Source organism: Pleurodeles waltl, chromosome 4_2 (genome assembly GCF_031143425.1).
Source record: "Pleurodeles waltl isolate 20211129_DDA chromosome 4_2, aPleWal1.hap1.20221129, whole genome shotgun sequence".
Classification (NCBI taxonomy): Eukaryota; Metazoa; Chordata; class Amphibia; order Caudata; family Salamandridae; genus Pleurodeles; species Pleurodeles waltl.
This window is the reverse complement of record NC_090443.1, coordinates 869,639,657-869,656,617: the sequence shown is the minus strand read 5'-3', so window position 1 is coordinate 869,656,617 and position 16,961 is coordinate 869,639,657. Positions and strand designations below refer to the sequence as shown.

At 44.4% G+C, this 16,961-nt stretch overlaps 1 protein-coding gene across 1 annotated transcript in view; it reads right to left on the bottom strand.

Annotated features, from left to right (window-relative positions):
- NDC1 (NDC1 transmembrane nucleoporin) overlaps window positions 1-13,965 on the bottom strand; it is a 168,252-nt gene extending 154,287 nt beyond the window's left edge. Inside the window, exons 1-2 of the mRNA XM_069232644.1 lie at window positions 13,755-13,965; window positions 5,837-5,957 (exon numbers count right to left, since the gene is read on the bottom strand). Of these exons, the coding sequence (XP_069088745.1) occupies window positions 5,837-5,957; window positions 13,755-13,793 (160 nt within the window). The 5' untranslated portion in view covers window positions 13,794-13,965. The remainder of the gene's footprint in view (window positions 1-5,836; window positions 5,958-13,754) is intronic.
- Window positions 13,966-16,961: the final 2,996 nt, after the last annotated feature.

The window sequence follows — 16,961 nt, the reverse complement described above, 5'->3', positions numbered from 1 at the left end:
GAACACTAAGAAACAAATGGAGCGGGAATGGGCTGTGGGAGAGGGCATAGAAGGATTAATAAGGTGAGGTCAACAACATTAAACAGCTGAATACAAGTCAAGTAGTCTCTTCAGAGAGGACAATTAGAAAACCCACAAGAGCGGTGTCAAAGGTGGTCATCTATTTGGGCTGCCAAGAAGGTTGTTTACTCACCACAGATGTTGTGGCTGAGTCTTAGATTAAGAAGTATGAAATTCTAATAACTCAGAGCCTCTCTGGAAAAGGATTGCTTTAGTGCTAAAGCAGACAAATATAGGTGTTTCTAAACTTAAATTCTCGATTCTCAATAATCTTATTCCCCCACGTTGAGCATAGAGATGCAATCACACCAGTTTAAGAGTTTACCAGGCATTAATAAGGAAAAGCAAAAACTAAATTATAAAAGAAATCATGCAGGAGCAGGCCCGATATATGGGAAAACTGCACGTTATCTCCCAATGTAGCAGTACAAATTCCACATCTCATGACTCATGCGAGTTCCACGTGGGAATTTCGACACAAATGATGGTCACAATTTCACAGATAGACGTGGACTACAGAAGTCAAGAAGGGCAAGAATATGGGACTGTGCAAAGAAAAGCAGATAACTAGGAATCGTTACTGAGGCACTAATGAACACACATGTATCAGACAGAATGAGTTATGGACACTTGCACATAACTACCCAAAAGGAAATATCATCCACAGAAGCCCAGCAATAACCCACTCCACTCATATGGCAGTCTGGTGGGTTCCACATCAATCGGAGGCAACTTTTCTTTGGCTTAGAACGTCAAGATTACGGGTGAGTCCATGTACTCCACTATGTGTAATACTGAAGATTAGAACAGCATTTGGCCTCTGTATCACATCACAAGTGTGTGATATTAGATGAAGAGGAATTCTAACCAAGATCAAGAAAGGGAATGTTCTTGACCCTAAAGTAGTAGTACTTTATAACACCGTCCTTCCAAGAAAACTGAGAAGTCAACCCTGGGACATCTAATGAGCATTTTTGAAACTCCGTGTGATTGATACGAGCAGAGTTCATTCCTTCACCCTCGGGTGTGGAGGGTGACTTGCCCAAGTATTTCTGATTTCAGATGAAAGATTGTAAGGACCTGTGCTGCAACTTCATAATGCATTTATTTAATGGATCCATCCCCAGCATTCACTTCAACATGGGGCATCCACCTGTAAGCAGGTAGGTTAGTGAGAGTATACTTTGTGTCACTCAGGCTGTTGTTGGCCTGTCTGGGTGTTTCACCAGGCCCCACTAGCCTGTTCAACAGGAAACAACATCAGAGCTTTTTAGATAATCTCATCTGCAATATGATCATCGATGGATGCTGGTGTCGCTGGTGCAGAGCACCACCAACTTGCTTCAAGTTTAGACTCTCAAATCAAATGGTAGATGCCAAAGGCAAGTCCATCCTAGTGCAAGGATTTCTTGATCTTCAAAGTGAATACACAGCTGGCTACTACAAGCCTGTCAAACTGCCTATGATAAAACAGAGGTAATCAAAATGAAAACATATCCCTCAATGTGAGATTTTACTCTGCCTCTGTCAGTGGCAGGGTTACTGTTCAGGACAGTTTTGAGCAGTTTGCTTAGTGCCCACCAGTGGAATTATTTTAGTTTAGTTGTTCTGGGCCTGATTTACAACTCAGCGGACAGGTTACTCCATCACAATGGTGATGGATACCCCATCCGCCAAAATCTAAATCCCATTCTATCCTATGGGATTTAGATTTTGGCGGATGGGATATCAGTCACCATTGTGATGGAGTAATCAGTACGCCCAGTTCTAAATCAGGCTTAGTTTAGTTTTAGTGGCATTTATTTGGTGAGTTAGTGGCATTTTTGGGCCACTGCGGCCGTTGTCGTTTCGTGTTTCCTGCCACTTTCCCAATTCCCACCTCCCGCTAACCGCATCCCCAGGGGCCCTGCCAGGACATGCTTAATGGAGGCCACCGTGCCAAAAGCAAGCCTGTCTGTGCCTGGGCCGCGCCCAACACCAGGAACTCTGGTACTCCGGATCAGAGCTCACCACCCTGAACTCCAGACCCCACACCTCTCCTCGCAATACAACAAGACCCATCACCTGCCATCGCTGTCCGATCTCCTGCAACACCAACACAACAACGCACCCTACCAAAACCACCCCTCAGCCAACAACTACGCCCCACCAACTCAACTGCCTCCCACTTAAAGCCCAATCTCTCTGCAAGCACATGACCGATATATGGGACACCATTAGCACCCTTACATCATCTTACTCACTGAGACCTGGCTCAACTTGGCCTCCGACATCGCCACAGCTACATCTCTCAGCTAAAAGACTGTTCACCGCGTCCACATGAACAAACACAGAGTTGGAATCACTATCATCCACATGGAACCCGTCCACTGCACCACAGCGACGGACAACCACACATCTGTCATGAAACACCTCAACTTCCAGCTCAACGTAGATGGCAAACCACCATGAAAGGCACCCTCGCCTACAGACATCAAGGACCCCGCTTTTCAGCAATATTTTCCCTGAAATCATGGCCCAAGCCATCAACACCAAACACTACATCTTTTTTGGAGACCTCAAATTCCTCCTCGACGAGCCAAACACCGCCAACCTTCTGGACAGAATGAACAAACTCAGCCTCACTCAGTCACCGACCCCACCCACATCACAGGACAAACATAAGATCCACCCACATCACAGGACAAACATAAGATCCTATCTTCACCACCAGCAACAGAGTCAGATACAGCCACATCACCGGGCTCACCTGGACAGACCATGCTATAGTCCATTTTACCTAAACAAAAGCCCTGCAGCCATGCCACCAGACCAATCAGCATCTCCCACCACAGCTGGGACAGAGTATCTAAGAGCCAATGGACACGCGCCCTCAATTCCTCCCTCCTCTCAACACCTCCTCGGATATTGAACAAGCTTTAAAAAACTTCACCACCTGGCTCTCCGACAGAGCCAACTGAGTCGACCCCAGCAAAACCTTCAAAATCGACAGACCCTCCAAATAAGTGGCTAGTACACCCTGGAACTAAAAACCTTGAAACATAACTGCAAACAACTGGAGAGGAGATGGTGCACCACAAAGGAACCCACCGACCAAACCGCCTTCAAGCAGTCACTCAGCCAGTACCACAGACTCCTGAAAGACAACAGAAGGAACGTCTCAGCTAACTGTATCCAACCCAGCGCCAACCACAACAAAGAACTCTTCAGCATCATCAAGGAATTCTTCAAAAGCCCAGAAAAAGAAAGCAGCATCAGCCCCCTCCCAAGGACCTATGTGACTCCCTTGCCAACTACTTCCACAACAAGCTATCCACTGTCTTCAGAACTTTCACGTACCAACCCACCACTACAGACTCCCTCAGCCGCCCCCGCCAACAACAGGATCACCATCTGGAGCCATCTCACCACAAAGAACACCGTCAACATCACGCACTCTGTCCACTCTGGATTGTCCACAGACACCTGCCCACACCACCTATTCAACCTCAGCAACAGCACCATCAGCAGCAAGCTCACAGACATCTTCAAGACGTCCATCACTTAAGCCCTCCACACGGAAGACTGGAAACATGCAAGGATCAGACCCCTCCTAAAGAAAACATCCACCAACACCAACGAGCTCAAAAACGACAGACCAATATCCCTACTCCCTTTTCCTGCTAAAGTCCTCGACCAACAACTCGAGCAATACCTAGAGAACAACAATCTCCAGGACACAACCCAATCTGGATACTCAATCCAGATTCCTTTCCAACCACAGCACCGAAACCGCCCCGATCGAAGCCAAGGACGACATCAGAGCCCTCCTGGACTAAGGAGACTCTGCTGCATTGATGCTCCTCAGCCTCTCAGCGGCCATCGACACTGTCAGATTGGAATCCAGGACGATGCCCTCAAGTGGATCGCATCCGTCCTCTCCAGAAGAACCCAAAGAGTCCTCCTCCCTCCTTTGAGATTGGAGCCCAAGAACAACATCTGCTCATAACTCACCTCACCTATTTCAATATCTACATGACCCCCTTGGCCAACATCGCCAGAAACCACAGACTAAACATCATCACCTATGCAGACGACACCCAGTTTATCCTCTCGCTATCCAAAAGACCCCTCCACCACAAAGGCCAACTTTCACCTCTGCAAGACAAGCATCGTCAACTGGATACAAGACAACTGCCTCCAACTCAACACTGACAAATCAGAAGTCGTGGGATGACTCCTGGTGGCCTGCCCACTAAGGACCCCCCCTGACCCTTACAGACCAAGTCCATAACCTCTGCATCATCCTAGGCAACACACTAGCCATGAAAAGCCAGATCTACTCAGTCTCCTCTGCCTGCTTCCTCACCCTCTGCATGCTCCCAGTCTCCACCAGATGAACGGTCACAAAAGCCCTCATTACTAGTCGCTTAGACTACAGCAATGCTCCAGACGCCAGAATCTCATCACACCTCATGAAGAGACTTCAAATCACTCAGAGCTCAGTGGCCAGACTCAACCTTGACCTTCCTGGACGGACCCACATAACCCCCTACTTGAGAGAACTTCACTGGCTCCCTTCCACAAAAGATGGCAATTCACAATTGTGACACGCCTACAAAGCCCTTCACAACCAAAGATCAGAATACTGCAACCGACTCCGTCAACAGACTCCACCTACCGTCCAGACCCCTGAGCTCCTCCTCCCCCCTCTCCCTCTGCTGAAGCAACAGTGGAGGTCGTTCCTTCTCCTACCTCACTACAAAAACCTGCAACAGTTCCACCTTTCCTCCATAAATTCAGAAAGGGACTCAAGACCTGGCTCTTCTATTGAAGCACCCAAGCAGCCTGCCCCTATCATCTGGATATCCTCACAGGTGGTTAGCATGCTCTATAAATCCTGATTGATAGATCGGTTGTGGGAACTGACAAGGAAAACCGTGATCTACAATGGTACTGTTCCCTGTTCAGGGCGGCTGTGGTGGTCTAGGGGTTTGTTAGGACGGGTTGCTGTTACTGTATAAGCTGTTACTTTTAATACAAACCAGTATTAAAAATAGAGTTCTACACTAAACCTACTGACTATATGCCCATAGATAAACTCTGTTAAAGACATGATGGGGATTGTTGTTCAAGTCCTCTGCTGTAAACATTCATGTTATATGTGCAATTCTGCTGTAATGCTTGGAAAAGAACAATAGAGACCTCAAACTTTGTGGAGGCTAGCATTTCCTCTCCAGTCACCAGTAATGATGTAGAACAAGGGTGGGTAAAAGCGGTTGGTGTTCACAGAACAAAATGTTTTGTGTTGACACCAAAATAGGTTTGGTTTCAAAGACTACAAGAAAGTTATAGAAGTTCTTTGTGCTTTGTGAATTTAGGAAAGTAGGCAGAACCTTGTTAGAAAGTGATAGGTGTGGCAGGGAATGGTCACCATTGGGCATTATTTAAACTGTTTGCTTCAAACTTGAAGAAACATGACATTTTTTAATATTTTATTTTTTTGTTAAGCTTGAGGGGGAAAGACATAATATCCAACTTTGGACTTCAATCAAATTTAGCGTTTAGATGTCAGAAAAGTGAATTGTTAGTCTATCAGATTTGGAAAAATCAACACACTATACATTAAATAACTACATATAAGTGAAACCTTTGGATCGGTCTTACTCTGCACAGCAGCTTTGGAAAATGCCCTCAAAGGATGCTTTGATGCAAAACATTGTGCATAAAACCTTTCTTGCCTGTATCAATGTCAGAGTAGGTAGTTTTTTCATGAACTACCAAATAAACAACTTACCTGTGACCCACTGTATGGGATGCAGCAAATCAACTCTGCTTAGAATTATAAAGGCAGCAGCGCATAATGGCAGTAGAAGAATAGACCACGCAAAGCTGGCAGCTACTCTCCAACTCAACACCTGAGGACAGCGATATAAAAAGAATGGAAAAAAGTCAGTTCTTATTTCCATTACAGCTGACGTCCGATGTATTTAGCATTGGCTTTGAAAGGCCTCAATTTTCCTTACTATTTGATTTAAATAGGAAGAATGTACATGAAACTTTATTTTGCAACAACAACAAGTTAACAACTTTCCCGAATTTACTGATGTTCCTTCTGCCACAGACAGATCATAATCTGCTTCACATGTTCTTATAACAACAGGAGGAAAAAACAGTGTAAATTGGCTTATTCTCAAGAGGCCTCTAAGCCTTGCAAACCACCAGCTGGGAATAGAGGGTTTTGTTCACCAGAGTTCATAATCTGGCACTTTTACACACGTATCAGTATTCAAATTGCCACATACATTTAGATGTAGGTGCCCTACAAGTACACTGATCATGGCAATGAATGCTCAACAAAACTGCGGTAAAAAAAAAAAAAAGTATGTTATGCGGCCAGTCAGCTAAACCTAGATATATCTAAGCAAGAGTTTATTTTTTTATTTCCCCTTACTGAGAAAACTTTAACATATTACATTGTCACATTCAACTTCTGAGAAAGCATAACCAATTTCAAAATACAGCATACCAAATTCAGTCAACTTAATTTGAGAGTGTGGCAAACTCCTAACCTCTATAGTAAGTTGCACCCAAGTCAGGAGTTACTCACAACTGAAGAGAAAAAAACATTGAGAATCTGGCACTTAAAACCAGACACAAGGTTTTTGGTTAATAAGCCACTGTAGTAGTCTTCATGAAACGCAGTTACAGCTCAGAAGATCGTGACTCGAGTGCTCACCCAAACAAGACAAAATTATCTTCAGCAGCTGGCTGCAATAGTCACAGTTCATAGTAAACTAAGTTACATCTGAGAGTTATCAATCTCTCATGAACAGCTGGTCGTACAATGGCCCAGATCTGTGTAAGGAATGGTTGGAGTAGGTTAGCATGAATTTAGTCCTAGAAGTGTCAAAAGCTAAAGAGCGGGCCCTGCAAATGGGCAGTAGACGGCAGAGTTACTGGGATCCAAAGGAGATTTCTTATTGAGCGGAGTGGTCCATGTTCTTTTGATGCTCTTTGTAAAGCAGTTTTCAGAGACTGCTTCATTAATTATCTTTGTGCTAACTGGGGTCTTATACAAAGTGACCATAGCATAACATAACTGACAGCAGGTTCACCTGCACATTAAAGTAATATTTCTGAAGATATTTACTACCTATGAAGAGGTTAGAGATAGACTGCCATGAAAGTCCAAGCTTCACAGAAAAACAATACCTGAATAAGAATGCCAGAACTCTTCTTTAGAGACAGACCTGCAAATGCACCTCAGGTACTGTAGATCCACCTCAAGTATTCGGCAGTTTTTGAATAAAGCTAGGGGTGACTATGATGACAAGTGGCCTGGGTGTAGTGCTAAACGTGCAGAGCTCGCGTAGTATTCTGATGATTTCTTTAGTGCAGTTACCTGCCACAGAAGTCAAGGAGAAATAATAGATCTTAAGCACAAAGAGTTAGTGATTTACTAAACATAACTAAACACATTCACAATTTAGCGAAATGGGAATAAGTACTTCTGAAACGTGTGCAACAATTCAGAAATACTATGTATAAAGGATTCATAAAATACCATCAAATGGAAGTAGTTGGTAATCAATTGCAAACAATAAAAAGATCATGCCCAGATTGCACTTCAAACCACCACAATGGCAGGCCTTTAAGAAGTAGTCAGGATGCTGCACATACTAAACAGACTAAAGGAGAAGGAGGGGCAGTGAAGATTCTAGGCAATACTTGACTTGATGGGTATACTGCAACCTGTTATACACAAGCATACTCAACTTAGATAATGTTTTCCACACAGACAGGACCTGTGTTGCTTACATCTTATAAATGAAATTGCAATGCACAGTGAATCAGAAACGTTAAATCTGCATTAACGATCTGCAATTTCTGAAAATGCAAATTCATTGGTTTGCACATTGGCCCAATGTCTCTTCTTAGCATCCTCAATGGCTGATCGCAGCACTATGCATCTTCAGTGGACGGTGTTAGGTTAGCAATGGTTATTCTTTTGATTGGCTGCTTGCAGGTTGTCAGCAGGCTGGCTGACGAGGCTTGTGAGCATCCTGAACCACACTCTGGAAGTCTTGTGCGGGTCACAATGAAATTCTTAGTACTTGCTTTAGGGAGCATATACAGGTTTGGCCTCTTTATATCCTAAAGAGTTGATCATTTGAATTTTAGGATCTCTGGCCATGCAAAGAATTATACCTTCTTTGAGGGAAATTCGCAGGTTAGGTAAGAATGTGTGCATTTCACCAAGCTAGCACCAGATGGGGAAAAAACACTACATCAGTTTGATGGTGTCTCTGTGGAGGAGGCATTAAGAAGAGATAGTAAACTGGACCTTGCTAAATGTTCTCTAAACCACAATAGTATGGGTAACCAGAAGGTCAGAGGTGTACAAATAATCGTTGTTCCTAAACGAAATATCTTGTGTACATTTTAGAAATACATAGGCTTTCTTCATACCAATTTTCATTCTCTATAAAGAATGAAAACTGGTATATTTTACCATGTGAATTGTTGAATATTGGATCATTCTAAGTTGCAACTCAGTAGTTGGCTGTAGATATAGTGTGTGTTTGGGAGAACCTAAAAACGCTATAAATCAGCAACTAAATAGGTCTGCCGGGCTCAAAAGTATTACTTTTGTAATTGGGCCGTTGTGACAAGAAGTTACAGATAAAAATATTGGCACAATTGCCTGTTTTTTCCTACTCATTTACTTACTTTTTTTTTTTAATTCAACCGGTTACTTTCTCTGGGGCAACCTTGAGGACCATACACAAGTGACCCCTTGCAGAATTCAGAATTACCTATACATTTCTGAAAATTAGATCAATCTGGCATGACCAACTTGTTTGACACGTTTCCACCACAAAATGCACGCAACTTGAAATCACTCCTTATTCCAAAGGTCCGCCCTATTATGGATCCTGAACGACTGGGCCTAGTGCCCCTTCAGCACTTGGACTTTCAGTGGTACTGCGGGTCGAGCAGTCTAAGGTTTCTCGAGGAGAAGGGGTGTAGGAAAGTGCCCCTTTTTGACATGGTCACCCCTACTTTTTGCCTGGTATTCCATGCAATTTTGACAACGTGCTCTGGGTTCCTAATAACCAGGATCCCAGTGCCAGATCTCTTTCCCTAAAAACTGTGTAATTGTTCTCAGATTGGCAATACCATCCCCTCCTTGTAAGTCCCTAGTAATTGGTACCCCCTGGTACCTAGGGCAGGGGTACCAAAGAGGGTCCCCAACAGGTGCAACATGTATTGCCCACCCTCGGGGACAACTCACCTAACACATGCAGACTGCCAGAGTAGTGTCTTGGTGCAGCCAACAGTGAAAACATGACATGGCACACAGCTCCTAACACTGCATGCAATATATTTAAGTCACTCCCGTAGCAGGCCTTACAATATTAAGGCAGGACGCATTATATTGCATGTGAGGGCATATCTGCTCTTCCCTGCTAAGTCTTTTGCCGATTCTCAGACATAGTGAGGGAACAGAGAACCCATTTTAAGTAGGTGTGATGGACACTGGTCAACACGAGTTCCCCAGCTACATGACAACTTCACCGAAAATGGGGATGTTTAACATCAAACATTGCATATTAATAAACAGTCACTGAACTCAGTGTTGGCACCAAGAAGGCACCTTACAGATGCCCCCTGAAAACCTACCATCTACCAGTGTGCAGACTGACCAGTTTTAAACAGACCCCCCGGGGGTTAGAACCTTTACTGTTGGGTACTGATGAACAAAGCCTGCTCTGAGAGAGTTGATTACACACCCCACCCAACAGAATGACCTGCAAACCTGCATTCCAGGCAGGGGGCTTCAAAGAAGCCCTCGCCCTTGGTATGTAGATCAGGCTTCACTAACAGGAGAGATGCCAACCCCCCTGCCCCAGGGCTCATTTGGCACCTGGACAGGTGGGAAATGTAGTAATCAGAGAGGTGTGTCCTCCCCTCAGGTCAGTCCCACCCCCTAAGGTGAGTCTCCTGATGGGGACACAACATTTAGAAATCTGCCATCTTGGTCTTGGCAGATTTAGGAGCTCTGGGGCAGGGTTATGCCCATTTCCCACAGGAAGTGGTCATATAGAGGGTGTAGTGATACCAGGGATAAGTAGTCTATTGGCTACTACTCTACACTCACAGAAACGCCCGTAAATTCAGTATTCAGGGGAGCCCCTGGCTGATTCTTGCTGACCTACGAAGGAGGACACTCAAGAGCTGCAAACGTAAAGCCCTCAAAAGAAGCACCAGACTTGGAACCCAGCTCTGCCGGCTTGTCTGCTGTTCCCACTGGTTTGTGCCAAAGTCGACTCATCCTACAAGCTGCTGTGCGTTCAAAAGCCTGGGAGGATGCCTGCTTTCAACAAAGACCCAGAAACTCTGGTGGAGCAGCTTCCCTGCATCTTGCAGGCACCTCAAGAGAACTGAGAGGACTCCGGACTGCAAAAACTCAACAACAGAAAGCAGTACTGCACCTGAGCAATAGTGGACCAACTGTGCCAACGTGGTTCCACAGCCCTCCAGAAACAAAGCCCAACTTGACTTGCCCAATGTAGACTCTCCGACGCCACCTTCAACCTCTGCACACAGATGCCTCAAAGCACTTCTGCACCTGTCGCCTCTGGCCAGGAGAGAAGAGGAACAAAGGTGTCCCCAAGCACCTCAAGATTTGAACCAACCTGGTGGTTCTCCTCGAGTGACTCCCTGTCCAAACCTAAAGCCTCTTTGCAACCAGACCAATCCCCACTGACTACATTGGACACCTGGTGCCATACTACACCTTTCCACCCGGCTGCACAGTGCAGCCCAGTGTGACCTGTTGGTGTGGTCCTGACCCTTGCCCAGTACTTACCTTAATTTCAGGAGATCCCATAAGTCTCTGTACTGTACCTGTTTGCAGTATTTATTTTTCCTCAATAGGATGACATTGCAGCTTCCAAAAATTGCATTAAGTGTCAACTTGTCAAAACTGTAAAGCTTTTTCTTGCGAAATGTACTTACCTGATCATATTGTTTTTGGTGCCAATATATAAAGATGTGTTATTTTTATAAGTTGGTGTGGATCTCCTTCTTGAGTCACATGTCTCATTTACTGACTGAGTGTATTTGCAGATGTCTAACACTCCTTTCTGATAAGCCTAAGGCTGCTCGGCCACACTACCCCCTATCACCTTGGGCTTGCTAGCGCAAGCCCCTGTCCACTAGTAAGGAAACCCCTGGACTCTCTGCACGATATATCTTATTTTGATATATTATATGGCCAGTTTATAAAAGGGACAATAGATGAAATGAACACATGCTTATAAATCAAAATACATGTAGCAGCAATACGCGATTGTCCAGTCAAATACCTGCTTTTTGTTAAAAAGTTGTATGTTATTCTACCACTATCAACACAAAGGGTAATACAACATTCATAAAAAACTTCCACAGTCCCCAGAGGTCAGGGCTCTAGTGTTCCCCAAGTCCCACTCCCTCTTCTCTCTTTCAGTGAATGGGGAATAACTATTATTGCTAGAGACATTCAGGTGAAGCCTCATTAGTACCCCGGGTCTCAGGAGTCCAACTCCGAATACATATTTAAAGTCAGATGAGTTCCAGCGTCACAGCACTATCTGACAAGCAAACTTCCCCTTTTCCTGGTGCAAAATTAGTCATACTTGCACCTGCAGGATTGGAGCGACCAGAGTTTCTACGTTTACCACCTCTGCAAGAAGCTGCAAAAGCTGTCCCCAGTAAGTTCTCTGCACGCAGACTGGTTGCATTCAGAGGTGCTCAAGTTCCTCACATGCAGTTGTGTGGCTGCATGACCAAAGGTTTTTTGTGGCTCCTCCAAGCTGGGTAAGGTCTTAGATCCTTTCCACGGCAAGTTGGAAAAGAGGAAGTAGTGTGAAGGTCCCGATGTTGGAACTCAATAGGGGTCCCCACGGCAGCCGCTCTCCTCCAGTGATGATCCTGACTAGGTCAGATTTCTTGCTTGATCCTGGTGGCCTCTCTGGCACATGGGGTCATCATCCTTCCACTGCACACAGGCTCTGACCCAATCAGCACAGATTTCCTCACAGCAGGCCCTCCGGGCATATGTGATCCCTGGCTTTCCACCACACAAGGGCTACAGCCCTTTCAGCATGGCAGTCACTTCACAGCGCCCCCACACCCCTTTTGGGATATAGGGTCACTGTGCCCTCAGTGCACACAGGCAATAACCTGTTAGGCACATCCATTATCGAGGTCCACTTCACAGCAGCACTCCCCTGGCATCTTAAAGTCACAGACTTTCCCTGCACATGGACAACAATATGACTACTTGCTAAGGTAATCCACTCGACAGGAATCCCCACTGGATCTCGCTCCCTCCAATGCTCTGCTCTTCCTCACAGGGCACGCGGGCTTGCCTAGCAGGCAGGTGCCTGCGCTCCAGGCCAGGTGGTCTTGTATTCCCTGGGATATGTCCCTCACCCAACTGGGACATGAGGAGGCCTTGGATCTCAGTACTGGTCAAAGGCAGAAGTCTTGCAGAGTTTCTCCTCCTTCTCTGCAGTCTAACTGGCTGCTTAACAGTTGACAATTGACAGTTTTGGTGGTCAAATGTGATTTAGAGCCAGAGTATCTGCAGTTTATATTTGTGGTCTGCTTCCTTTTGAAGTGTCTACTCCTCTGCCCTCTGTTCCATCAGAAAGCAGTCTGTCACTGCAGGAGCAACTCCAAATCCAATAGCCCCACAACAGTAGTAGTAAGTAGGCGTTCACACATTGATGTCAACCACAGGGATAATGCCCAGTGACTAACCGGTAAATCTTATTACCAGAGGACTATAGACACCTCCCCCTTCTCAGAATTACTATCACTACAGGTAATGGTAATTCCCGGGGACATAACATGAGTTAGGAGTTTTTGTAGAATAACACGAGGAAATTTGACTTACTCTGAAGATTTCTGCATATTTATTTTTAGCAGAATGCCTCCTGAATCGTCACCCGCTTGAAGCAGGTGAAATTCAACTCGGTGAGTACAGAAACAGATATACCCAGTTCTTTTTTCTATCAACGGGTTGATCAGTTGTTACACTCTACAGTACTATAGCACTTTGTTGCTATAAATAATATGCATTTTTACTTGGTGCCCACACCGTGGGTATCCTTTGTTCCTTTAAGGCAAAGGAGTTCGTATAGTGTACTTCTTCCAATTTGAGTTAAACGATTGCTCATGTGGTGGAACTATAACCTAATCTGTATGCTCAGATTTAAATGCCCGAGTGTCTTCTTTGGAAGAGACAGGGTTGATTCTAACTAAACACTTTCTCGTGTTGATGCCTATATTTTGTTTATCACCGAGCTCCAATGCTGCCCAACAAATAAATATAATAGCTCCCATAGCTGCTGAAGTGATAACAGAATAAAATGATAATCTTGTGAGTGATTAAAAGTAGGTCTGCAATACAACGGTTAACATTATTTTATCATGAAGCGACATGCATACTGGTAGGAATAATACAGAAGTGCAGAACTACATTGCATGCAGTGAACATACTACAATATCCTAAAGTCCATGTCGACAGCCCAGTTACAGTCCTACTTTGATGTCTGCGCTCTCCTCGCTCTCTTTTCAGTTGGCCACTCTGTCACAATCTCTGTCTTCCCACACATCTTCATTCCCCCCGGCACACCGCCAGGAAGCCACGGTCTCCTTACCTTGCTCAGAAACCAGTGCTCCTGCCTTAAGGCACTCATGGTGTGGCTGTAAGGATATTGTAAGGAATCCCACTTGAAATTCCTAATTCAATGGGGTCTGCGGAAGTGCTACAGCGCCGCAATGACAACCTACTGTCAACTCCAAAGAAGCCGGTATTCATCAAGCAGCACCGCGCCACTTCCATTCAAAGTGCCTGCGCCGCGGCTTTTCGAGGACCCCGGCGGGAGTGCCCTCGGTTTGCCTGACCCAAAACCAAACTACTGCAGTGTAGCCCTTCTTCTATGTCTTGAAGGGAGGAAGAAGAAAACAGCAACTACAGCTTTCACCGTTCTGTAAACATAAAAGAAGGACGATAAGAAATGTAATGAAAAGCTTTACTAAACAGCGTGGTATCGCAGCGGGCATGGAAGAATAGCGAATATAGGGTGGTTTGTGTAGCCTGACGTTACGAGAGATAGGCTCATGTAACCGTAAAAGCTATGTATTCGTTCGCAAATGATTTGTTAATCTTGTGTCTAAATAATACAACGCATATTTTGTTACTTGGATATTGTTTGTCGTAAGTTCATGCATCATGCACACATGATATCTAGGTAAAAGCAATATAACCAGTTTTGCGAGAACTCATTAGAAGAATACTTTGGGCAAAAATAAATAAGGCAAGTTGTGCTCATGTACTCTGAAGTAAAACTTTCTTTCATATGGCCAATCAGCAACACCCAGTTTACAAAAATAACCATATCTAGGCTGCCCACCACTATTCACTACATTAAGGAAAACGCTTCCAGTGATGGGCTGTGTTTTTGAGCATTCTCGATACTGTTGTCTTAATTTGAATACACTGACCTAATTAGACTAACACACCTGATAGTAATTATTCGTAGGTGACAAGTCCAAGACAATGTCTGTAGTAGGGTTGCCTTTCTAAGAAAAAAACGAACAGGCCATTTGTTTAGATTTTTCTGTTCAGGAATAGCCTAGTGTGGGGTTTTCTATATCTCAGTCTTCCAGTATAACCATTAACCCCTTTAGTGTGTGTGTCGCCAATGGCCGACACAGGCACACCTTTCCCAGTGCATTAGTCGACTATTGGCCAACATCAGGGAGGTGTTAAAAGGATAAAAAAAATTCTAGCTTACGCGTCAAGAATTTTCAATTCTATTAAGGACACGGAGGCGAGGATTATGCTATCTCTTTCTTTATGTACTCCAAACAGCAGCCAATCAATGTACATAGTAAAACAAAAACTACAAGCCCCATGAGGCATATGTCCATTATCACGTGGCCCAATCACCACCCACAACTTCTGTCCATAAGTGTCACGACCTATCACGTCACTTCCTCTTTCTTTGGTTAGGTCCCCTCTCAAACAGTTATAACAACAAGTTCTTAAACTCCAAACTTGATGAAACGAAATCCTCTGGAACCGAACTTCTTGAAGGGTCGACGAACAGGACCTTGAAGGAGTTCCTCAGAGTAGGAAAAACTGATTTCAAGTGTTCTTCTGATCAGAACCTGAGGGAAAAAATATATACAAATGGTAATATCCCATACTAAGGTAGCTAAGAAAGTTTTCAGGTCAATAGCATTTTCGAGAGGGATGTTTCAGTGTCAACAACATTTCAGGGTGGGAAGAAATAATGTATATTATAAATTCAAACATATTGCAAACATATTATATTAATAAGATTGTTTCTTAGGGAGGGATAATCCTCGCCTCCGTGTCCTTAATAGAATTGAAAATTCTTGACGCGTAAGCTAGAATTTTTTTAATTCTATTTCAGGACCGGAGGTTCGGATTATGCTAGTTTAAAGCTGATTAACAACCACAGAAGCAACATCTAACACAGGTTTTTGGTAAAACTTTCTGAAAGTGGATTCTTCTGACCAATCGGCCGCTTTCATAATGTCCTCTAAGCGAGAACCTAGAGCATATGTTTTGGACGCCATAGCGCCTCTCACTGAATGAGCTCCAAATACGTTAATATCTATGCCCGCTTCCTTCATTAACCATTTAACCCATCTAGCCAAGGTAGCAGTTGAGACCGGTTTAAATGGCTTTTGTAGACCTATAAATAGCTGATCAGCAGTATCCTGTCTAAACGGTTCTGTAACAATTTCATATTGTTTTAAACATTGAACCACACAAAGTTTTGGGTTATCTAAGAAAGCTGGGTAAGATACTGACCTGCAATTAGTCTTTGTCCGTTTGGAGATGTTGAAAGTAACTCCTTCTGGTGAGAAAACCCTACCTGTTAGGTCTAAGGCTTTGACGTCTGAGAGGCATTTACAGGCAACAAGGCATAATAACATTGTCAATTTGGCTGAGAGTTGTTTACGGGATAAGGAAATATTGTCTGGCCAGGATTCCAAGAATCTTAGTACAATGTTGACATCCCACAAGGTAGAGTATTTAGCCTGTGGGGGATTGAAAAATCGAATACCTCTAAGCAGCTTACAGATTAACGGATGTTCACCTACTGGTTTTCCCTCAAGGTGGTTATGACCAGCTGAAATGGCAGATCTAAAGTTGTTGACTGTTCTATATGCTAGGCCCGAGCCAGCTAGTTCGGCTAGAAAATTAACAATCATTTCAATATTAAATGCCACTGGATTGAGATCCCGTCTATGACACCAATTGGTCCATCTTCGCCAGGCAGATGCATATCTCTTGTGGGTGCCTGTTGCCCAGGCTTGTTTAATGAATGACGCAGCTTGTTGCGAAATTCATGGGGAGTTCCATCTTGCCGTGAAACCTTCCAAGCTATCAATGTTAGTTTCTGAGAAACAATCATTGGGTGTTGATGATTCTCCGGGTTCAAAAGGAGGTTCGGGCGAGGAGGAATGAGAAGAGGGAGAGCACAGGTTAACTGAAGGGCAAGTGGGAACCAAGATTGGGCTCTCCAGAAAGGAGTCACCAATATGATTTCCGTTTTCTGGCGTCTTATCTGCGATAGTACTCTGGGGATCATTAAGAATGGTGGAAAGGCATATCCCCGAAACTTCGACCAATCTTGGAGAAAAGCATCGGTCGCTAGTGCCAGTGGGTCTGGGCGCCAACTGAAGAAGGTCGGAACCTGAGAATTGAGGCGAGATGCAAAAAGATCTACTTCGCACAGGCCCCAAATCCTGGATATCTGTTGGAATATTATCGGATCCAGTCTCCAGTCGCTGAAGTCTGTCAGGTATCTGGAATTCCAGTCCGC